We start from the raw sequence: 24,656 nt of genomic DNA, 5'->3' as shown, positions 1-24,656 counted from the left end.
TACTTGGAATGAGCATCCAAATAAGCAAAAACAGGGGCCGGGATTCTCCCCTACCCGGAGGGGCGGGGGTTCCCGGCATCGGGTCGCCCCAAAAGTATGGAATTCTCCGCACCTTTAGGGGCCAAGCCCTCACATTGAGGGGCTAGGCCCACGCCGGAATGGTTCCTACTCCGTCGACTGGCGTGAACGGCCTTTGGCGCCACGCCAGCCGGGGCCGAAAGGACTTCGCCGGCCGGCATAAGTCCATGCATGCGCTGGAGAGTCAGCGGCTGCTGATGTCATACCGGCGCATGCGCCGGAGGAGGCGGTCTCCCCACGGCACAGGCCCGCCCGCCGATCGGTGGGCCACGATCGCGGGTCAGGCCACCATGGGGGCACTCCCCGGGGTCAGATCACCCCATCCCCCCACCCCCCAGGACCCCGGAGCCCACCCGCGCCGCCAATCCCGCCGGTCAGGTAGTGTTTTGATTCCCGCCGGCGGGAGAGTCCTGTCAGCGGCGGGGCTTTGGCCCATCGCGGGCCGGAGAATCGCCACGGGGGGCCCACTGACTGGCGCGGTGCGATTCCCGCCCCCCGCCAAATCTTGGGGGGCGGAGAATTTGGGACACGGCGGGGGCGGGACTGACGCAGGCCCCGGGCGATTCGGGGGGTCGGAGAATTCTGCCCAGGGAGTCTATAAATGGACGAGCAAAGTCAGTGTGTAGTCTTATTCAGGGGCAACCTGGTAACTCCTAAGGGTGCATGAGGGTCGCAGACGGTAAATACTGTACGACCAGATTCTCTATGGCTATGTCCATTCTAGGCCACCACATATAACTGCTTGCGAGTATCTTCATTTTCATCAACCCGGGTGGGCACCGTATAGCTCCTGTTGTAATAGATTTCTTGGTGGGTGGGAATGACCACCCCAGCTCCCCAGAAAAATACGCCATCCTCACAACTTAACTCAGCTTTTCTTATCTGAAAGGACCATAGCAATTCAGACTTGTTATTGTAATGCCAACTGTGAAGGACCATGGGCAGGATTCTCCGTTGGATGTGGGAAACACGCTGGGCGGAGAAAAGGATCAGACACCAAAATCGTGGTGGGCGCCGATTTGACGCAAAATTGCAATTCTCCATTACCTCGACCGTGACTTAAAATGCGGCCGGGAATGCACGTACAGTAAACCGTCTGCATATCATTAGCGGGCCTGACCAGGTATTCTCTGCAATTCTCCGCCTCCAAAGGGCTGAGTTCCTGACGGCACAGTTCACTTTTGCTTTTAAAAATCATGAAACCGGCGTTGTGGCTCATGAGGGAGAGAGAGGAGGTAGGACACAGAGAGTTGTGATAGCGGGCCGCCAGGCTGGTTACTGGCCAGCAGCGAGGGTGGGTAGGGCCCTGCCAGGGTCGAGGGGGGGTGGGGGGTGGGGGGTGGGGGGGGGGGGGAAAGATGGGGGAACGGGACGAGTGGCCAGGGTGACCCCCACATGACTGGGACTGTGTCTAGTCACCTAGGCCCTTGGTTCTGCAGAGTGACACCACCGTATGGGTGCCGCCACCCCCTTACCCCATTCTCAACCATACTCCCCTGCCACCCGACTGCCCCCCGCCAGCAAGCCGACACACAGCCCAATCAAGGGCAACGGCCACAGTTTCCCATACGGGGGCCCATGGATTGTGCCGCTAGCAAGGGCAGTGTCATCCAACAATACCCCTGCCATCAGGGGTGGGTGCCAGGGCCAGAGTCCCCAGGGTGCCAGGCAACGATGGATCGGGGTGCAGAGATAGGGTGGGAAGCATGCGGGCAGAGCTCGCAGTGCCAACCGAGGCCACCATGTTGTCTGTTGGACCTCCTTGGGCATGGGGTGCGCACCATGCTAACTTGTTGGCCTTTCATCCCCTGCAGACAATTGGATTTCATCCAGCAATGGTGGCCTTCCTGCTGGTCGCCGCAGCCCTGGGCATGCCCTGAGACTGTACAAGCTAGTGTCCTCGAGGAGGAGGAGAGAGCTGCATCAGCAGAGCGTGCAGTAACGGAGCGTGCCCCAGAGGAACAGGAAGAGCCGCCCATGATGGAGAGCCAACCACCCAACAGGCCGAGGAGGAGGAGGTGCCAAGCAGGTGCCACCTGAGGCTCGCATGTATCGGCAGCGCTTGTCATTTGAGGACCTGCCGGACCGGTATGCCGTCAAAGACTCCATATGAGCAGGAAGACAGTGCGACGTATCTGCCAGGTCACACCACGCGGGGTATGGGGGAGGTCACCCACTCCCAGAGGCTGTCAAGGTGATAGTCACCCTGAACCTTCACTGCCATTGCCGACATACCCCGGGTCCAGGGAATGATATAAGGGATGCTTGTCCCCCTATGAGCACCTGCAGACGACAAGCCACTCTACACAAACCGACAGGGTTTCCACTCGATGAACGTGCAGCTGTGCATCATGCACGTCTGCGCCTGAAACTCGGGCAATGTGCACGACACCGTCATCCTGGCACACTCGACGATTCCTGACATGCTCGTGTTATGGGCCAGCATTTAGAGAACCCCAAAGTGTATCATGGAGTTCACCTGACCCACGACTTTGACTATATTGTGGTATGGGGAGCACACGGCCCACTCTACAGCTGTGGTTCAACAGAACTATAAAAGTAATTTTTTTTTTTTATAAATTTAGATTAGCCAATTATTTTTTCCAATTAAGGGGCAATTTAGCATGGCCAATCCACCTACTCTGCGCATTTTTGGGTTGTGGGGGCGAAACCCACGCAGACACGGGGAGAACGTGCAAACTCCACACGGACAGTGACCCAGAGCCGGGATCGAACCTGGGACCTCAGCGCCGTGAGGCGGTTATGCTAACCACTAGGCCACCGTGCTGCCCTAAAAGTAATTTTTAAAGCAAAACAATTGTTTATTCTATGAACTCAGTTAAGCTTTTTAAAACATACAGTGAACATCTTAGCAACCATCAATTCAAATACACCCCCCAAAGAATACAACACTCTAAGTAATCCTTAAACTTTCCTTTTAACATCCATAAGACAAAAAGAACCCGTTGTCCAGAAAGACATCAGGCTTAACCTCACTACTGAGAACAGTTACCACGTTGAAATCACCAAATGGACATTCATAAGCTTGAAGAGATTCACACACATCCTGCTGTGATTGCAGCTTCTCCAAAATTAAAACAAAACCAAAAACACAGACTCACCCAAACTTTTTTCAAAGCAAAACTAAAAAGCAGAGCCAGAGTTCAGCTCCACCCACACTCTGACATCACTGCAGCCACTTGAGCAAACATTTCTTAAAGTCACATTCCCATGACACTCGAGATGCCTACCTGGCTGGGAGGTTGACTCCTGGGCGACAGGGGTTATCCGCTACGCTTGATGACGCCTATCGGGAGGCCACATATCGACGCTGTGACCCGCGACAATGACTTCCATGCAGAGACCAGGGAGGTGGAGTTCAGGTGCCTGGACCAGTCTACAAGAGTACTCCAGTGTGATGCTGAGAGGCTCGCCCGCATTGTGGCGGCCTGCTGCGTCCTCCACAACATCACGCAGCAGAGGGGCAAAGTGCAGGGGAAGAGGATGAACGGCAGCCCTTATCCGACGAGGAGGATGCGGGTGAAGGGGAGGATGGGCAGGACATGAGGCCAGGCAGTCCGGGAGGCCACACGACGTGTGCGCCAAAGCCAATGCGCACAGGACACACTGATCGCCTCCAGGTTCACCGACTAGGGGGAGGGGGTGGCAACTGGCCAGGGCACGGGCACAAGAACGGCATCCTCACCCCTCCATCCCTTGATTCGCCTTGCCTCTGTTTGGGTGGTTCGATGCATTTAATGCTGGTGTTGAAGACTGGAACCAATACACTGAATGAATGTGTTATTTCTTCCAAGCTCACAATATCACGAAGAATGAACGCCAGACGGCCATACTATTGACAGCCTCTACACCACATGTGTTCGGGTGATCCGGATTCTCACGTTCCCGGCTGGGTACGTAATCATTCGACCAGCACGTGACACTTCTGGCACAACACATTAACCCAACCCCGTTGATAATCGTTCAATTATCTCGGTTTAATACAGCAGAGCCGTCCATCAGAGAGTCCGTCACTGAATTCATATCTCGCCTACGGAAGATAGCCAGGTTTTGTGAGTGTGGAACTGTTTTGTCTGATATGCTCTGCGATCATTGGACTGTGGTGTCAATCATATGGAAACTCAGAAAAAGCTTTTGGATGAGGTTTCCCTCAATTTTCACAGGTGCTACAGATCTCCCTGTCCCAAGAAAGCACGGAACGTGGCATCCAAGAGATACAAGGGATGGAGGTGAATGTTTTGGGGCATTGGCCTCATGTGGTATATCTGCGCCTGAACCGAATGCCGCTGTAGCTCTAGCCAATGGGCGAAGAGCCGGACGCCGAGACATGCGACTTCCCGGATTTGGCTGAAAGCGATTCCGTCCCATGTGCGACGTGTGGGCGCTGGTATATGCGTACTCACAAGAAGCAGGAGGGCCAGCACTCCAGGCTCCCCAGTTGTGCTGGCATCAGCCCCGGGGCTGTGCCTTGCTTCTGGATGACCCAGAAGAGGCAGAGGATGAGGCTGAGAAGCAGCTGTAGTATTTAAGCAGCACCCTATGTGGCCCCTATTCGTGGTCAGATGCAAGTGAATGGTCATATGCTCCAAATGAAGCTGGATACGGTAGCAGCCATTTCTGTGGTGGTGCAGAGCACTTTCGATCTGATGAAACAAAAGTGCATACTTTGTCTTGGATGTGCATTATAAAATAGAACTGAATAGAATTGACTTCCGGTTGCGGCTATGCGGAGCTAAGCCGCACGTTCGGCAGCTCCCGCTAGAAACGGACTTTGGGGTTCTTTCAGGGCCCCCAGCGGCACTTTATCGACGATTCCCGACGTGGGAAGGGGTCTGCGGTAGATCCCCAGGGTTTTATGGTCCGGACCAGGAGTGGGGCGAGCAGAAAAGCGGTGGCAGCGCCTCTGGAAAAACGGGGGAAGGAAAACAAAATGGCGGCCAGCGGAGCCCTCGAGGAGTAGAGGAAGTGGGCGCAGGAGCAGCAGGAGACTCTTGGGTGCTGCTTTCAGGAGCTTAAGGTGGAGCTGCTGGAGTCGCTGAAGGTTACCACCGGTAAGCTGCTGGAGACTCAGACAGCCCAGGGGGCCGCAATCCGGTGGCTGCAGCATCAAGCCTCCGAAAGGGAGGAACAGGCCGCAGCCCTCGTGGGGAAAGTGGAGATGCACGAGGCGCTCCATAAAAAGTGGCAGGAGCGGTTCGAGGAGATGGACAACCGGTCGAGGCGGAAAAATTTACGGATCCTGGGCCTCCCGGAGGGGCTGGAGGGGTCGGACCTGGCGGCCTATGTGGTCGTTTTGTTGAACTCGCTGATGGGAGCTGGGTCCTTCCAGGGGCTCCTGGAGCTGGAGGGGGCCCACAGAATATTGGCCAGGAGGCCCAAGCCGAATGAGGCGCCGCGGGCGGTGCTGGTGCGGTTCCACCGGTTCGTTGCCCGGGAGTGCGTGCTTCGGTGGGCCAAGAAGGAGTGGAGCAGCAAGTGGGAGAACACGGTGGTGTGGATCTACCAGGACTGGAGTGCGGAGGTGGCTAAGCAGAGGGACAGGTACAATCGGACGAAGGCGGTGCTCCACAGACAGAGTGTGAAGTTTGGTATGTTGCAGCCGGCGCGTCTGTGGGTCACCTATAAGGACCGTCACCATTATATTGAGTCCCCGGAGGAGGCGTGGGCCTTTGTGCAGGCCGAGAAATTGGACTCAAACTGAGGGTCAGGGATGGGGGTTTTGTATGTAAATGTAACTGTGTCTATTTTTTTTGGAGGGGGGGTTCTCTGTTTCATGCAGGATGTGTGTTGGCTTTAGGGTGGGTGGGGCGATGTCTTTATGTCTTTTTGTATGGGTCTGGTGGACGGGTTCGGGGAGGGAATTAAAATGGGAGTGCGGGGAGCTGGTGGTGGGGACCGGCAATGGGAGTTGCCCTAGAGGAGGCGGGGTTCGGCAGGGCGAAAGCGCGGGCTTTCCTCTGGTTTCCCGCGCTGCGGGGTGATGGGGGCGGGGTCGGGGCTGAGAAACGCGGGCCTTTGCTGGTTTTTATTTTCCCGCGCAAGAGCGGGGGCCTGCTGATGGGCACGGAGGAGGAGGAGTAGCCCCACGTGGGGAGGGGTCGGAGGTGTGGCGGGAATCGCCGGGGTCAGCAGAAGTTAGCTGGCTCACGGGAGTGCTATGGAGGGGGGGCGCGGCTAGGAGGGGTCCTAGCCTTGGTGGAGGGGGGGGGGGGGGGGGTTGCTGCTGGACTGGCCAGGAAGGAGCTGGAGAATGCAGGGTGGGGGGGGGGAGGAGTTGCCGCCGTGGGGAACAGGCCGAGCAGGGGACGCTGGCCAGTGGCGGGCAGGGAATGGGTTATGGCTAGTCAGCAGGGGAGGGGGGCAGGGTGCCCTCTGATCCGGCTGATAACTTGGAATGTGAGGGGGCTGAACAGGCCAGTCAAGCGGGCCCGGGTGTTTACGCACTTGCAGGGGCTGAAGGCGGATGTGGCCATGCTCCAAGAGATGCACCTGAAGGTGGCAGACCAGGTTCGACTGAGGAAGGGATGGGTGGGCCAAGTATTTCATTCAGGGCAGGATGAGAAGAATCGGGGGGTGGCGATCCTGGTGGGAAAGAGGGTGCCGTTTGAGGCGTCAAATGTGGTGGCTGACAGTGGCGGGAGGTATGTGATGGTGAGTGGTAAGCTGCAGGGGGAGCGGGTGGTGCTGGCGAATGTTTACGCCCCAAACTGGGACGATGCGGGGTTTATGCGGCGCATGTGGGCCGCATTCCAGATCTGGAGGCGGGGGGCCTGATCATGGGGGGGGACTTCAACACGGTGCTGGATCCCCCATTGGATCGATCCAGGTCACGGACGGGTAGGAGGCCGGCTACGGCTAAGGTGTTGAGGGGGTTTATGGATCAGATGGGAGGGGTGGATCCCTGGAGGTTTGCGAGGCCAAGGGCCAGGGAGTACTCATTTTTCTCCCACGTGCATAAGGCCTATTCCAGGATCAATTTTTTTGTCCTGAGCAGGGGGCTGGTTTCGAGGGTGGAGGATGCCGAATACTCTGCCATAGCCATTTCGGATCAAGCCCCGCACTGGGTGGACCTCGGGCTGGGGGAGGAGAGGGACCAGCGCCCGCTCTGGCGCTTGGAGGTGGGGCTGCTGGCAGACGAGGAGGTGGCCGGGAGGGTTTGTTGCACGTTTTACTTGAGTGTATTACGCGTTTATTGGAGTGTATTAACACGCCTCCGTTTAAAGGCCGTGTGCTTAACACTACTACAGCTCTGTGTATGTATTTTCAGCTCGGAGTCGCCAGGTGCCGTATTTAGACACCTCACAAATATATCAAGGTCAGGTTCAAAGTAATAAAACTATACACCGATTAGTAAGTTCAAACGATTGATATTTATTATACAAATATAATAAATACGCATGTATACGCTAAAGACTAATACTTATTTCTACTATTAAACGACGAAATACTTATCTAAGTAGGAACCAGCAAGGTCAGGGGACAAGGCCTTTGTTCCTTTCTGGGCTGCACCTTCTGTTCTCTAATAGTCGGCTAGAGTATAGGTTATGCCGGGGTCACGTAGTGAGCGTCGTTTGGCACTTACTGAACGATGGCTGGTGCTCAACGGCCGGTGATGAAAGACAGGATCTGGAGGCTGGAGTCGGAGTCAGGATGCAACAGCAGATCTGGGCCGGAGTCAAAACAGCAGTCCAAGCCGGAGCACAAAAACAGACAGAACCATGTGCGGAGTCTACCTTTATAGGTCCCCCAATGTCCGTGCCTTTTCGGGGCGGGCCTCTACCGGCCATGTATCGATTGGGTCATTTCCCAATCGATATCTTACAAATCCCCCAATCTGAGGGTCTCTTCTCGATGGGTGGGGCGGTCTCTAGGGTCTTTTGTGATGGATACTTCTGGTGCCGTTTCGTCTGGGCGTCCACTCAAAGTATCCATTCAAACTCAAATGTTGCTATTGTGTGGGCACAGATCTGGATCGCCTCATTACTATGCAAAGCGTTTTGCTATTTACACCTTTGGTTGAGATCTTGCACCTGGCCATAAACTAGTTTCGATACGTGCAGAATGCTAATTAGCCTTTGCAAACTGCTTGTCCTGGCTAAGACTGTTTTCTCCCTACAGCCTTAGCAGTTCTCCATTTTGGTAGCCCAGTGTCCATCTTAGGTGGCTACAGGTTCGGGGGTGTATCAAGAGGTACCTTGAGGCCAACGATAACGGGGAGGTCCGAGTGGGGACGGTCTGGGAGGCATTGAAGGCGGTGATTAGAGGGGAGTTGATTTCCATCCAAACCCATAGCGAGAGGGGAGAGCAGAGAGGGAGAGATTGGTGGGGGAGATGGTGAGGGTGGACAGGAGATATGCGGAGGCTCCGGAGGAGGGATTGCTGGGGGAGCAGCGTAGCCTTCAGGCCAGGTTCGACCTACTGACCATCAGAAAGGCAGAAGCTCAGTGGAGGAAAGCACAAGGAGCGGTGTATGAATACAGGGAGAAGGCGAGTAGGATGCTGGCACACCAGCTCCGAAAGCGAGTCACGGCCAGGGAGATTGGGGGAGTGAAGGATAGAGATGGGAAGGTGGTGCTGAGGGGGTAGACGTTAATGGGGTCTTTAGGGACTTTTATGGGGACCTGTACGGGTCTGAACCCCCGGTGGGGGGGGGGGGGGGGGGAATGGGGCGCTTCTTGGACAAGCTGCGATTTCCGAAGGTGGAGGCGGGGCAGGTGGAGGGACTGGGGGCGCCGATTGAGCTGGAGGAGCTGGTTAAAGGGATTAGGAACATGCAGTCGGGGAAGGTGCCGGGGCCGGATGGGTTTCCGGCCGAATTCTATAAAATGTATGTGGACCTGTTGGGCTCCCTGTTGGTTCGGACCTTTAACGAGGCGGGGGGGGGGGGGGGGGGGGGGGGGGCTTTGCCCCCAACTATGTCACGGGCGCTGATTTCCTTGATCCTTAAGCGGGACAAGGACCCCCTGCAGTGTGGGTCATATAGGCCGATCTCGCTGCTAATTGCTGCCAAGCTGTTGGCGAAGATCATAGCCACAAGGATAGAGGATTGTGTGCGGGGGGGTCATTCACGAGGACCTGACGGGGTTTGTAAAAGAAAGGCAGTTGAATACCAACATACGAAGGCTTCTGAATGTCATTATGATGCCGGCTGTGGAAGGGGAGGCAGAGATAGTGGTGGCATTAGACGCGGAGAAGGCCTTTGATAGGGTTGAGTGGGGGTATCTGTGGGAGGTGTTGGAAAGGTTTGGGTTTGGGGAGGGGATTGTCCGCTGGGTGAAGCTGCTTCATGAGGCCCCGATGGCGAGTATAGCCACAAATAGGAGGAGGTCGGAGTACTTTCGGCTGCACCGGGGGACGAGACAGGGGTGTCCCCTGTCCCCCTTGCTCTTTGCGTTGGCAATTGAGCCCCTGGCCATGGCGTTGAGGGAGTCGGGCAACTGGAGGGGCCTGGTGCGGGGTGGGGAGGAGCATCGAGTGTCGCTTTATGCAGACGACCTGCTGCTGTATGTGGTGGACCCGGTGGGGGGAATACCGGAGGTGATGAGGATTCTCAGCGAATTTGGGGGCTTTTCTGGGTATAAGCTCAACCTGGGTAAGAGCGAGCTGTTCGTTGTGCACCCAGGGGATCAGGAGGAGGGGGTTGGTCGGCTCCCACTGAAGCAGTCAGGGTGGAGCTTTAGGTACCTGGGGGTCCAGGTGGCTAGGAGCTGGGGGGCCCTGCTCAAGCTTAACCTCACAAGTTTGGTGGAGCAAATGAAGGAGGAATTTAAAAGGTGGGATATGTTACCGCTGTCGCTGACGGGTAGGGTGCAGTCCTTTAAGATGACGGTGCTCCCGAGGTTTTTGTTCCTGTTCCAGTGCCTTCCAATCCTTATCCCGAAGGCCTTTTTTAGGAGGGTTAACAGGAGTATCACGGGATTTGTGCGGGCGCATGGGACTCCGAGGGTGAGAAGGGTGTTTTTGGAGCGGGACAGGGATAGAGGGGGGCTGGCGCTGCCCAACCTCTGTGGGTACTATTGGGCTGCCAAAGCAGCGATGGTGCGTAAGTGGGTAATGGACGGGGAAGGGGCAGCATGGAAGAGGATGCAGATGGCGTCCTGTGTGGACACGAGTCTGGAGGCGCTGGTAACGGCGCCGTTGCCGCTCCCTCCAACGAGGTATACCACAAGCCCGGTGGTGGCGGCTACCCTCAAAATTTGGGGGCAGTGGAGACGGCATAGGGGGGAGGTGGGGGGCTCGATGGAGTCCCCGATACGGGGAACAACCGGTTTGTTCCAGGGAGCATCGATGGCGGATTTCGGGGCTGGCACAGGGTAGGTATTAGGAGGTTGAGGGACCTGTTTGTAGATGGGAGGTTCACGAGCCTGGGTGAGTTAGAGGGGAAGTTTGGGCTTCCCCCGGGAAACATGTTTAGGTACATGCAGGTTAGGGCGTTTGCCAGGCGGCAGGTGGAGGGGTTCCCTCTGTTGCCCCCACTGGGTTATGGGACAGTGTGCTCTCGGGGGTGTGGGTTGGAGGAGGGAGGATTTTGGACGTATAACCACGTAATGCAGGAGGTAGACGAGGCCTCGGTGGAGGAGCTGAAGGGTAAATGGGAACAGGAGCTGGGTGAGGAGATTGAGGAAGGGACGTGGGCGGATGCCCTGGAAAGGGTGAATTCCTCCTCTTCTTGTGCGAGGCTTAGCCTCATACAGTTCAATGTGCTACATAGGGCTCATATGACCGGAACGAGGATGAGCAGGTTCTTCGGGGGCGAAGACAGGTGTGCTAGGTTCTCGGGAAGCCCAGCGAACCATGCCCATATGTTTTGGGCATGCCCAGCGTTGGGGGCTTTTGGAAGGGGGTAGCAAGCACGGTGTCGAGGGTGGTAGGATCCAGGGCTGAGCCAGGCTGCGGACTCGCGATATTTGGGATAGCAGCGGAGCCGGGACTGCAGGAGGCGAAAGAGGCCGGTGTTCTGGCCTTTGCGTCCCTAGTAGCCCGGCGTAGGATTTTGCTTCAGTGGAAGGATGCGAGGCCCCCAAGCGTGGAGGCCTGGATCAATGATATGGCGGGGTTCATCAAGTTGGGGAGGGTGAAATTCGCCCTCAGGGTCGGTGCAAGGGTTCTTTAGGCGGTGGCAGCCTTTCATAGACTTCCTGGCGGAATGGTAGGGAAATAGGCCGGCAGCAGCAGCAACCCGTGGGGGGGGGTTTGGTTTGGTGGGAGGGAGAAATGTGTACATGGGTTTATTGGATGTGGTGGGTGTTATCTCTTTGCTTTTTGTTGTTTGCTTTTTTTTGTTTTTGTAGTTGCTGGGGGGGGGGGGGGGGGGGGGTGGTTGTTGTTTTTTGGTTTTTACTATGGTTGTTTTGTTAATATTGTTTTGTTGTTTATATTTTGTGAAAATATTAATAAAAATAATTTTTTTTTAAAAACTGAATAGAATTGAATCAGCACAGCACGGTAGCACAAGTGATTAGCACTGTGGCTTCACAGCGCCAGGGTCCCAGGTTCGATTCCCTGCTGGGTCACTGTGCGGAGTTTGCACGTTCTCCCCGTGTGCGCGTGGGTTTCCTCCGGGTGCTCCAGTTTCCTCCCACAGTCCAAAGATGTGCAGGTTAGGTGGATTGGCCATGATAAATTTCCCTTAGTGACCAATAAAGGTTATCATAGATCATAGAATTTACAGTGCAGAAGGAGGCCATTCGGCCCATCGAGTCTGCACCGGCTCTTGGAAAGAGCACCCTACCCAAGGTCAACACCTCCACCCTATCTCCATAACCCAGTAACCCCACCCAACACTAAGGGCAATTTTGGACACTAAGGGCAATTTATCTTGGCCAATCCACCTAACCTGCACATCTTTGGGGCTGTGGGAGGAAACCAGAGCACCCGGAGGAAACCCACACACACACAGGGAGGATCTGCAGACTCCGCACAGACAGTGACCCAAGCCAGAATCGAACCTGGGATCCTGGAGCTGTGAAGCGATTGTGCTATCCACAATGCTACCGTGCCGTTAGGAGGTGTTATTGGGTTACAGGGATAGGGTGGGAGTGAGGGCTTAAATGGGTCGGTGCAGACTCGATGGGCCGAATGGCCTCCTTCTGCACTGTATGTTCTTTGTCAAAGCTTTGGCAAGGGGAGGTCATGTCTGACAAATCTGTTAGAATTCTTTGAGGAAGTAACAAGGAAGGTAGACAAAGGAGAATCAGTGGACATGATCTATTTAGATTTCCAAAAGGTAGAGTGGACGTGGGGAGGATGTTTCCACTTGTAGGAAAAACTAGAAGCAGAGCACACAATCTCAGATTAAAGGGATGATCCTGTAAAACTGAGATGAGGAGGAAAATCTTCAGCCAGAGGGTGGTGAATCTGTGGAACTCTCTGCCGCTGAAGGCTGTGAAAGCCAAATCACTGAGTGTATTTAAGACAGAGATAGATAGGTTCCTGATTAATAAGGGGATCAGGGGTTATGGTGAGAAGATAGGAGAATGGGGATGATAAGCATATCAGCCATGATTGAATAGCGGAGCAGACTCGATGGGCCGAATGGCTTAATTCTGCTCCTATGTCTTATGGTCTTTGGCTTATATGGTGGCTCACCTCGCCACTTATACAGGGGAACAACTAAATATCAAGGGGTCCACCCACACTCCAGTGGTTTATGGGCGCCAGTCAGTGCGCCTACCCCTCATTGTTGCGAAAGGAAACAGCCCTAGCTGCAGCTGGATTGACAACATATCCTCCAAGTGAGGTTTGATGGTTTATCTACAGTTCTGAGCAAATTCCTGGAGTTTTTCCAGCCCGGTGTGGGTACTATAAAAGGGGCCATGGTCAAAATACAAGTGGACTGGAAGGCTGGTCCCAATATTTTTGTGTTGCCCATTAGCTACGCTATAGTGGAGAAGGTTGAGAACGGACTTCGGCGTTTCGAAAGTTTGGGCATCATTGGAAAGCCTGTGTGCTTCGCTGATTGGGCGGCGCCGGTGGTCCCCATAACGAAGCTGGATAAGACAGTCCGCCTCTGCAGAGACTATATATTGATGGTGAACATGACTTCGAGATTAAACTGCTCCCCTTTACCAACACATTGAGGATTTGTAGACAACCTTGGCCCGATGCTGTACATTCACAAAATTGGACATGAGCAACGCTTATGTACAGTTGGAGCTCGATAAATACTCCTGGAAGTACATCACGATTAATACACACAAGGGACTCTATGAGTACACCTGGCTCCCGTTCGGAGTATCCTCAGCATGTGCAGTCTTCCAGCACTTCATGGAGAACATCCTGTATAGTTTGCTGCATGTTGCAGTTTACTTAGATGACGTGCTAGTCAGGGGGGTAATGGACCAAGAACATTTGCAAAACTGAGGCGGTGTTGAAGCAGTTTTCTGAGAATGGAGTCCACCTGAGTCAGCTACCGTGGGATATCAGGTGGTCACCTGGTCGCTGAGAAGGTACGGGAAATCAAAATGGCCAACACGCACGAGACGCAACAGAACTTCGCTTTTTGCCTGAACTAGTAATTTACTGCACTTCTGGTGGCGGCCATGGAGTGAGTGCTTGCACTCAGGGCAGCTCTGGCTTGAAGGCGTTGGTTTGGGAACTTTATACCAGTTTGCTGGGTAGTTCCGGCAGAAAAGTGGTGCGAAAGGTCGAGAGGAGGCGTCCTCCCCAGGATTGGCATGTCTACTGGCTACCAGACCCAGCAAAAAACAGTTAAAGACCTGGCTAAGGGAATATGGCGGAGGGGGAAGAGTCGTTGGCAGTGGGAAGGTCACATATGGCATTCATCAAGGAAGGATTTCACCACCAAAGTAAGAAGATACATGGTGACTGGTCGAAGGCGATTGAGGGAGCAGTAGCACCTCTGTGAGGATCGCTGGACCGAGTGGAGAAGTGCCTCGAGGCGCAAGGGGTGACGATACATGAGGTGGAGAAGGTGGTGTCCGACCAAGGCGATCGGATTGTGTCTTTGGAGGTGGAGGTGGGGATCCTGGGGGACCTGTGTAAGTCGCTGCGGGTGATGGTGGAGTAGCAGGAGAACAGGTCCAGACGGCAGAATTTGAATATTGTGGGTCTGCCAGAGGGCGTGGAAGGAACAAGTACCACAAAGTATGTGTCAAGGATGCTGGCTGCGCTGGTGCAGGAAAAGGTATCCGACAATGCCCCAGAGATGGACTGGGCCCACAGGTCCCTGAGGCAGAAGGCGAGAGCAGGGGAGCGCCGGAAGGGAGTATTCCTTCTTCTTGCTCGTGTACAAGGTGTACTCTCAAATTGATTTCTTTGTGGTAAATTGAGCAGTGCTAATGGAGTGGTGGAGGTGGAATTTGCAGAAATACTGATGTTAGATCATGCACCACATTGGCTGGAGGTGAGGTTTAGCTCAGGGCAGGGACAGAGGCCGGAGTGGGGATTAGACTCAGGTCTCTTAGCAAATCAAGGGTTTTGCGAAAAGGTGAGGTTGGCGATTGGAGATTATGTGGAGCTTAATCAGAATGGGAAGGTGTTGGCGGTCACATTCTGGGAGGAGTTGAAAGCTGTGGTTCAAGGAGAGATTATCTCGTTCAAGGCGCACAGGGACAGGAGGAGGAGGGAATAACATAGACGGTTGCTGGACAAGATAGTCGAGGTGGACAGGAGATACTCGGGGGCCTCCACTAACGAGTTGTTGGCGGAGAGGAAGAGGTTTGAGGGGCAATTTGACAGAGTGATAATGGGAAAGGTAGTGGGGCAGTTATGGAGGGCGAGGGGGTTGCAGTACGAGTATGGAGAGAAGACGATGCTGGCCCACCACCTGCGGAGGCAGGAGGCATCTAGGGAAAATCTTTTTTTTAAAAATATTTTTATTCTCCTCGTTTTTCACATTTTCTCCCAAATTTACACCCAACAATAATCAGTAACAAATGCAATGTCAATCCCCATATCAATAACAACGATCCCATCCTCCCACGAAAACCTCAAACATTAGCCCGCATGTTAACATAAACAAATGACAAAAAGGAATGAGGAATCACCCAAATCACTATTAAGACATACAGCCCCCTCTTACCAACCCTCCTAGGCACCCCCCCCCCCCACCCCCCCTAATGTTCAATGTAAACCTAGGGAAAATATAAGGCTGTGGACAGGGAAGGGGGAGGTGGCGTCAGAGCCGGGGAGGATAAACGAGGTGCTAAGGGGTGTATTATGAGAAGCTGTATAGGGCCGAGCCGGGTGGAGAGGAGGGGATATGAGGCAGTTTTTGGACGGGTTGGAGTTCCCAAGGTTGGAGGAAGGCAAGAGGCAGGAGTTGGAGAAGCCACTGGCACTGAGGGAGGTGATAGATAGTATCAGGGTAATGCAGTCGGGGAGGCCCCGGGGCCAGATGGCTTCTCCTTGGAGTTTTATAAGGTGTTTGTGGCAGTGTTGGCACCTCTTTTGTTGGGGAATGTTTAGTGAGGCGATGGAGAGGGGGGAGTTGCCAGACACATGAACACAGGCGTCAATTATGCTAATTCCGAAGAAGGGGAAGGATCCACTGGAGTATGGGTCGTACAGGCCCATTTCGTTGTTGAACAGATGTGAAACTACTGGCTTAGTTGTTGGTGGGGAAGTTAGAGGGATGTGTACCAGGGGTGGTTTCTGAGGATCAAACAGGTTTTATAAAGGACCGACAGCTCTCTACCCATATCAGGAGGTTGTTAAATGTGGTTATGACTCTGTCATGGGGAATGGGTGCCGGAGGTTATTGTTTCCATCGATGCGGAGAAGGTTTTTGACTGGGTGGAGTGGGAGACTTATTTGAAATTTTGGGAAGGCTTGGGTTTGGGCCAAAGCTTTGGCATGTATTTTGTATGTCTTTTGCATGTACGACCGATGGTGAGTGTCTGTACGAATGAGATGAATTCACCAATGTTTTGGAATGCACAGGGGAATGAGGCAATGGTGTCTGTTGTCACCACTGCTGTTTCTGATGGCGATTGAGTCCTTGGCGATGGCCCTTTGGGGGTCTGTGGAGTGGCAGGGGATTGTGAAGGGGAGCAATGAGTACTTAGACAACCTGTTGTTGTTTGTACCAGACCCGCTGGAGAATATGGATAGGATCATGGGACTATTGGAGAGGTATGGGACCTCTTCGGGTATATTTCCAATTTTGGAAAGAGTGAGGTATTTCTGAGTGAATGCAGTGGGGTGGGAGGCCTATTTGTAGATGTTGCCGTTTAAGGTAGCTCGGGAAAGGCTTAGGTATTTGGGGATTCAGGTGACATGAGAATGGGTTACGATGCACAGGTGGAACTTGACAATGTTAGTGGAGGAGGTCAAGGGAGATTTTAAGAGGTGGAATATGTTGCACCTGACATTAGCAGAGAGTGTGCAGATGCTAAAGATGAATGTACTGCCACGGTTCCTATTTGTTTTCCAGACCCTCCCGATCTTTTTCCCTCAAGCCTTCTTCAAGAGGTTGGAAGCAGTGATCTCAGAGTTCGTATGGGCAGGGAAGGTGCTGAGGGTAAAAGAGGGCTCTGTTTCAGAGGCAGAGATAGAAAGGGGGGTTGGCGCTCCAGAACCTGCTGCACTGTTACTGAATGGCGAATGAGGAGAAGGTGAGGTGATAGTTGGGGATGGGGGGGTGGGGGGGAGAGAAGGGGTGGAGTGAGGAGCCTGGTGGTGCAGTTGATAGTCAGGGTGTGGAAGTAGCTGAGGAGACATTTTAAGTTGGAGAGGAAGCCAATGTTTATCCCACTGTTTTGGGGGGGGGGGGGAACTGGAAGGGTTGTATGAGAAATGGAGGGAGGTGGGGCTGGAGAGGGTTAGTGACTTGTAGTCGGAAGGGATGTTTTACGGGTCTGGATGAGCTGCGGGAGAGGTTTGAGTTACCGAGGTGTAGTGAGTTCAGATATATGTAGTTGTGAGACTTTGAGTGAAAAGAGTGGAGGGCATTTCCCAGATTGCCCTTTATTGGAGCAACTGTGCCTCCTGGATGAGTTGGAGGAGGGCAAAATTGGAGATATATACGTGTAGTTGCGAGAACGGGGGAGGGGGGCAGTGGGGGTTGCAAGTGGTGAGGATCAAGAATAAATGGGAGGAGGAATTGGGGGGGGGAGGGAGTAATAACCTGGGGACTATGGTGCGAGGCAATGCGGAGGGTGAACTCAACCTCCTCCTGCACGAGGATGAACTTGATTAAGTTCAACGTGGAGCATAGGGTACGTATGACTGAGAGGAGGATGAACGGATTCTTCCAGGGGGTGACCGATGTGTACAAGAAGTGTGGGCGGGGGCTGGCAAATCATGCGCCTTTCTTCTTGGGTTGCGAGAAGATGGAGAGATACTGGGAGGTAATGTTTGGGATGCCACCTAAGGTATCGGGGGTGTAGGTCAAGCCGGATCCAATGGTGGCGATCTTTGGGGTATCGGAAGAGTCAGAGCTTCTGGAGGGGAAGCGGGCCGATGTTGTGGCCATCGCCTCCTTAGTTGCTTGGCGAAGGAGCCTGTTAAATTGAAGGTTGGATACTCTGCCAGGGGCGGCGGCATGGCTGGGAGACCTGTGCGACTCTCTCCAGTTGTAGAAGATTTAGTTTGAGTTGAGGAGGTCAGTGGAGAGCATCAAAATGTGGTGGGGGTTGTCCATGATGCTGTTTGAGAAATAGTTTGTCACGGGGAGGCCAGGATGGAGTGGGGGAGGGGAGGGGGCAAAAGGGGAAAAACTGTTCAATCTGTGTTCTGTGATTGTCTGGAGAAGGTATTTTATATGCTGTTGTTTTTACACATGTTGGAATAAAGTACATAAAAAAAAATAACTAGTACATTCCTACGAGCAATTTATTCCAAATTTGGCAACGGTCCTAGCCCCCCTTCACTTCCTTTTGAAGAAGCCTTGAGCAAGGCCCAGGTTGTGGCATTTAAAAAGGCGAAGCGGTGGTTGTCCTCATTGGGAGTGTTGACACATTTTGACTCTTCGAAACCGCTGTACATCAAGTGCAATGTTGTAGCTGACCGTAGAAGACGGTATCCTCCTTTGGGCCACGATGATTGGTGTTTCGGCAAAGAGACTGGCTATCAATCGTGCTGAAGGACCATCACAATGGACATCCCAGAGTGTCCAAATTGATGATGCTGACGAGAAGCTATGTCTGGTGGCCAGGTTTGGACAAGGATATCGAGACTTTGGCCCAGCAGTGCACCATCTGTCAAGAGCATTAGAAGCTCCCCGCTCCAGCACCCCTGCGCCTTTGGGCTTGCGTACACGTCAATTTCGCTGGTCTCTTCTTGTGTTCGATGCATCTCACCCTGGTACACGCCCACTCGAAGTGGCTGTAGATCCACAAACGAAACGAACGAAGATCGCTTATTGTCACGAATAGGCTTCAAATGAAGTTACTGTGAAAAGCCCCTAATCGCCACATTCCGGCGCCTGTTCGGGGAGGCTGTTATGGGAATCAAACCGTGCTGCTGGCCTGCTTGGTCTGCTTTCAAAGCCAGCGATTTAGCCCTAAGCTAAACAGCCCCTGGCAAAGATGGTGTCGATCACTTCCCAGGCGACCATCGAGTGACTGAGCATTTCTTTTTCCACTCATGGAATCCCTGAGGTACTCGTGACCAATAACGGGGCCTTTTTCACGAGTGACGAATTTGCCACTTTTGTGAAAAGCATGGGATTCGCCACATCCACATTGCCCCATACCATGTGGCATTGAATGGTTTGGCAGAGAGGGCAATGCAGATGGTTAATGGGGCTGGCAAGATTTTTATTTTCGTACAAAACTATTCTGCACGCAGTACTTGGGGTAGCCCCACTGAGACAGTAATGGGTCGTAGGCTTCCTACACCACTCAGTGTCCTCTGGTTGGGGGGAGGGGTTTCATAGTTGAAAGCCCATAGCTCAGATGAAGAGGTTATGTTGGTCATCCATCGCCTAACCAGAACGCTGCAGGGTCTTCCCAGAAGTAAAGGAAACCTCACGACAGCCCCAGGTATACCAGGGAACCCACTCCAGAGGAATCTATATACCAGGTAAAGGACTACTGTAAGCAATGTAGAAGGGCATATCCAAAACAAGGCTGCTGGAATCAGCAATACACGTATTACCCAGGCAAGAAGCCAAGGACAGCACAGGCTTGTATCATGAAGGTACACCCACTTACAGACGAAAAGATGATGCAATCAAAGTGTATCATAACAACAAAGGTCTCCCCGATAATGCTAAGGCTACTCGTGAATGTCATCCATTAAAGATAGAGATGGACATGGGGGTTGCTGTCTCCGTCACTGGAGAATAGACATTCCAGGCTAGCATCCTACCTCTGAGTCTAGAGGACACCAGAGCAAAACTAGCTACCTATACAGGAGAACATTTTCAGATTATGCAAGCCACAATGACACCAGTGACCAACTTTCACGCATTGTCATGCAAGGAGAGGGACAAAGCCTTATGGGGAGGTATTGGTTGCAGGGGATCAGACTGGATTGGCTGTAAATTTTCAGATTGGGCATTGGAGCACTATACAAAATTATCAGTAAATACTCTGTAGTCTTCCAAGAGGGCCGTGGAAAAATAAAAGGGGCGCGATTCTCCGCTCCCCACGCCGGGTGGGAGAATCACGGGAGGGCCGGGCGAATCACGACACGCCGCCCTGGCACCCCCCGCGATTCTCCAACCCCCCCGCAAAATGGCGTGTCACAGAATCGCCGCTCGCTGTTTTTCACGGCAACTGCCAATTCTCCGGCCCGGATGGGCCAAGCGACCTGACGTTCCCGACCTGTTCACGCCGACGGCAGCCACACCGTGAACATACCGCGAAAGGTAAGGTTGGGGCCTGTGGGGGGCGGAGAGGGGATTGAGCACCATGGCCGTGCTCGGGAGTGTACTGGCCCGCGATCGGTTCCCACCGATCGTCGGGCCGGCGTCTCCAAGAGACGCACTCTTTCCCCTCCGCTGCCCCACAAGATCAAGCCGCCACGTCTTGCGGGGCAGCGGAGGCCTACCTGCGCATGCGCGGCTGACGTCACTTAGGCGCCGCCGTCGCATCATTCTCGGCGCACCGCTTTCACGCGTCAAGGCCCAGCGGCAGAGTTTCTCACAATGCCGCTCCTAGCCCCCTGGAGGGGGTGAATAGGGTGCGAGGAGTGGCCTCCGACGCCATCGTGAAACTCGCCCGAGTTCACGACGGCCTTCCCGATGCCGCGTGGGAGCGGAGAATTGCGCCCAAGAAGCCAGAATCAGAATCTATATCGACACTGATGCCATGCCAAAATACTTCAGAGCACAACTGGCTAAATACTCGTTGCTAGAGAACGTAGATACTGAGCTTGGGCATCAGGAAAGCCTATGGATGATGAGAGCCGTGCAATTTGCGGAATGGGCATCACCTCTCGTACATCTGTTGTAGGCGTTTTGTGATAGTGAAAGACCACAAGCCTTTACTGGGCCTTTTTAAAGAAGCTAGGAAATCCCTATCTCACCTCTGTCAAAATACAGTTGTTGAGCTTTTTGCTGGCAGACTACAAATATTCCTTACAACATCGTCCTGGAACATGAATAGCCAATGCTGATGCTTTGAGTCGTCTCCCTCTGCCCACAAACCTGGCTCCTTTGTCTGGATTAGAAGAAGTCACAGTGGCCTTGAATTTCTTCGAAGCCATCCTGGTATCGACAAAGCAAATCAAGGCTTGGACATAGAAGGATCCAACGTTATCGAAGCTAAAATGGTGGGATCCAAGAACAATCCTCTGATGACATGAAACCATACCTAACTAAGAGAGAACAATTCAGTGTGAAGGATGGTATAATCTTGTGGGGTTCCAGGGTAGTTGTCCCCCACCCAGGGCAGCTCCCAACCTGAATGGAATTATGTAACGGCCACCCTGGTGTTTCCAAAATTAAGATGCTCACCAGGAGTTATGTTTGGTGGCCTGGGCTCAACACGAATGTCAGGGACTTGGTCAAACAATGTAACTTATGCCAGGAAAACCAGCAACTCTCCTCTTCGGCTTCCTTATACCCATGGGAGTGGACAGGCAGGCCATGGGTGCGAGTTCTTTTCGTTATTCAAATAAAAAAGTGTTTTGTATGAATCCTGGCCTTGGCGAAGTTATTACAGACTCCATTTGGTTGAGGAACTGGAACCATTCCTGAGCACCACTCCGGCTAAGTAACAAGAGAGATGACTCCTATTCTGGTCATCTCTTCCATCTGTAGTCGGGCCTGCTTCATTCGTGAGTGTGGTTTATTCCTAGCTATGAAAAGGCACACAACTTTAGCATCCCTTCTCAAAGTAATGCTATATTCAGCCTTAAGCCTTCCCAGACCTGTAAATAATTCTGAGAAGCCTTTTAATGTCACAATTGGATTCATGTTGATTGACACCTTTCACTTTCCTGATAAAACTGATGTACAAGCTACTCACCTGAGGAAGGAGCAGTGCCCTGAAAGCTAGTGTTTGAAACTAACCTGTTGGACTTTAACATGGTGCTGTAAGACTTCTTACTGTGCTCACCCCAGTCCAACGCCGGCATCTCCACATCATACTTAAAAGTGAGAATTCCTGAATCCATAACCCATAGAATGTTTCCAATATCTGCTTTTCATTGTACTGAAGCGTTGCCTGTAAATTTCCCTTGGCTTTTAATTATATCCTTTCTGGACCATAAAACTAGGTTTCTGTTAGCTGCAGGAGGGATTGGAGCCAGCAAGAACTAGTTTTCTGACTCTTGCGATATTTTGGGCTGTGCCATTGTTTACGCTCATGGCTAACATGGGCTCAAAGTCACCCTCATTAACTCTTACAAACTAATACAGTACCTTCACAATCTTGCTGTCACTAAGCAAACGACTACTGACTGCAGTTTCTATTGCCACTGATAATAACCTGCTTTATTTTTACCTGGAATTGGTAGCTATCATTCTACAATTAATGGTCTACTCTGCAGAAAGTATCCAGTGTGAATGAGACTATTAACATTGTGAGAGTAAATGACACTAAAGTAAACCTTTTAGTGATTAAAGCATTCATGAACACTCCTACTCTGTGTTAATGCTAGGAGCTGGCACCAGGCTCACCTCTCTAGTTATATGAAACTGAGGAACATGGTAGCCAGCCTTGTTATGCAGGGACACATTGGAAACCTATAGGAGACTGCGGGTTCTGCATTTCTGCAGTGGCAGCCATGGTCACTTGGGCATGTGTCACAACTGAGGGGTCTGGCGGCAGTACTGGCAAAGTCTGGAAGTGAGAATATTAAAATGTTGTTGGAGTCAAGCTGGTCATTATGATTAATTTCCCCACTCACTGTGTCGGCTTGCAATACCTCAGGGAACTCAGCCAGATGTTGGCATATCTGCTGCTCCTGGTTGCCATTCAGGCAGGTTAGATGGAACGTCCCTTCCAGTCACTGTTGTGCCACCAATGCAAAGATCCTCACATACTCCATAGCAATCAGCACTCACTTTGAATGGCCTGAATAGGCAATTGAGTAAGACATGAACTCTTTGCAGGACATCATGTTGCTCTTGCATGCATTCAATATTATGTTGCATGTGACTCTCCTTGAGAAGGCTATTCTTTCATGGTTAAAGTTCATGTAATTGAGAAACTGAGACATGGTCAAGCTCATCACAATGGACTCCTCCACTCACAATGTGTCAACTTGCATTTCCTCAGGGAACTTTCCCAGATGTCCACTTTTGCTCCAAATATTGTGCCACAAAAGATGAAAGTTGAGGTCCTCCTTCGGTGCCTCATTGTGTATCATTGCAGCTGTTTTCCCTCCTCCGAGGGGACCGTCCATAGATGTCCTTGACTCATAGAATCATAGAATTTACAGTGCAGAAGGAAGCCATTCGGCCCATCGAGTCTGCACCGCCTCTTTGTAAGAGCACCCTAACCCAAGCCCGCATCTCCACCCTATCCCCATAACCCAGTGACCCCACCCAACGCTAAGGGAAATTTTGAACACTAAGGGCAATTTAGTATGGCCAATCCACCTAACCTGCACATCTTTGGACTGTGGGGGAGAACGTGCAGACTCCACACAGACAGTGAACCAAGCCGGGAATCAAACCTGGGACCCTGGAGCTGTGAAGCAATTGTGCTAACCACCATGTTACCGTGCTGCCCACCGACTCAGATCACCTCCTCCTGCACTCTGGTGCTGTGCCCTTTCCCTCATGCCACCGACTTTAAATGTGAACAATATCCTTCTGATATGCTAGTGTCTGCATTGGCAGAGTATGAGCTGCTCGGATATGATGATGACTCCTTGGGCATCTTTCCTTCTCCTGATCCCCAAGGGATGACCTTGGTGAGGTGGACAAACAGCAATGGGATTTGTTTGAGAGATAACAAGAGATAATTAGAGTAAGCCTTGAACATTTTGAGAGCTTCCTGTTGCTCCCCACACAACCTCCCCACACCCACTATGTAGGCATTAATATGATACATGCTCTGATAGTACTTGATTAGTGCATCACCTGATCTGATTGATTGGTTGTTTGCCAAGAAAGCATTTCCAGGTAGCCCAGTCTCGCTGAAACACATGTTCATTCTTCCAAATTTTTTCCTAAGTAAAACAAAAATAAATCAGGTAGAATTAAGCTGTTGCTCTTCCTTAAGTACTGTGCATTTAATGAAGTGAGCAATTGTTCAGGAAGTAGTTTTGATCTCTTGTCATGAACTACTGAAAGGTTTGTCAATGAAGCACTTATTTTGCTGATGTCACATCCTCTCTCATCTCCTTGGACATACATCCAAAATTAGTAACATAATTCAACTGGCACAATTCTTTGACAGTAGTTGACAGTTGGTAATCGGTGTGAACTATCATGGGTGGAGGAGGCCTAATTTTCTATCTCCAAATGTAGTACAGAATCATAGTCAGCCTTCTCTCTTTATATTTGTTACAGATGCCTGGTCATCTCTCAACAGTGGCTAAGAGGCTGGGCCAGATGTCATAACTTCTTTAAAGTTTTTAAATGGTGCAGAAAGATTGATTAATTCCAGGAGTGATAATATAAGAAATAGAGCTTGGTTATTTTGCAAACAAACTTCACTAAAACAAAATAAAAAATATTTAAACTTTTATTTCAGCTCTAACACTTAACAGATTAAATGCAGATTCTTAACCTTTCCATTCTATTTCCCATTAAATAATACTTTACATGAACAAGCAGCTCTCATTTCAGTTACACGAACAGGCAAAGGCAACACTTGCGTTTAACAAAGCAATTCTTTTTCTGTTAGGGACATTTGTTCAGAACCCTTTTCCAAAGCCTGCTTCGGTGGCAACTTTTAGGGCCTCTCTGGTCAATTTCCACAGCCTTCTCCTGTAACTGTTCAGAACAGCATTCTTTCTCGGGCTGGTTTAGCACAGGGCTAAATCGGTAGTTTTGAAAGCAGACCAAGGCAGGCCAGCAGCGTGGGTTCAATTCCCGTACCAGCCTCCCCGAACAGGCGCTGGAATGTGGCGACTAGGGGCTTTTCACAGTAACTTCATTTGAAGCCTACTTGTGACAATAAGTGATTTTCATTTCTCTCTCTCTAAACTCCACCCACCCACTCACACAAAGGTTCTCCCCTGAGGGGGGC

General features: G+C 52.1%; 1 protein-coding gene across 1 annotated transcript in view; it reads right to left on the bottom strand.

Annotated features, from left to right (window-relative positions):
- LOC119971676 (anoctamin-9-like) overlaps positions 1-24,656 on the bottom strand; it is a 411,929-nt gene that overhangs the window by 275,982 nt on the left and 111,291 nt on the right. Inside the window, exon 7 of the mRNA XM_038807554.1 lies at positions 23,543-23,631. Coding sequence (XP_038663482.1) covers positions 23,543-23,631 — 89 coding nt within the window. The remainder of the gene's footprint in view (positions 1-23,542; positions 23,632-24,656) is intronic.

This window comes from Scyliorhinus canicula, chromosome 9, assembly GCF_902713615.1.
Source record: "Scyliorhinus canicula chromosome 9, sScyCan1.1, whole genome shotgun sequence".
NCBI classification, from domain to species: Eukaryota; Metazoa; Chordata; class Chondrichthyes; order Carcharhiniformes; family Scyliorhinidae; genus Scyliorhinus; species Scyliorhinus canicula.
This window is presented reverse-complemented; position numbering and strand designations above follow the sequence as displayed.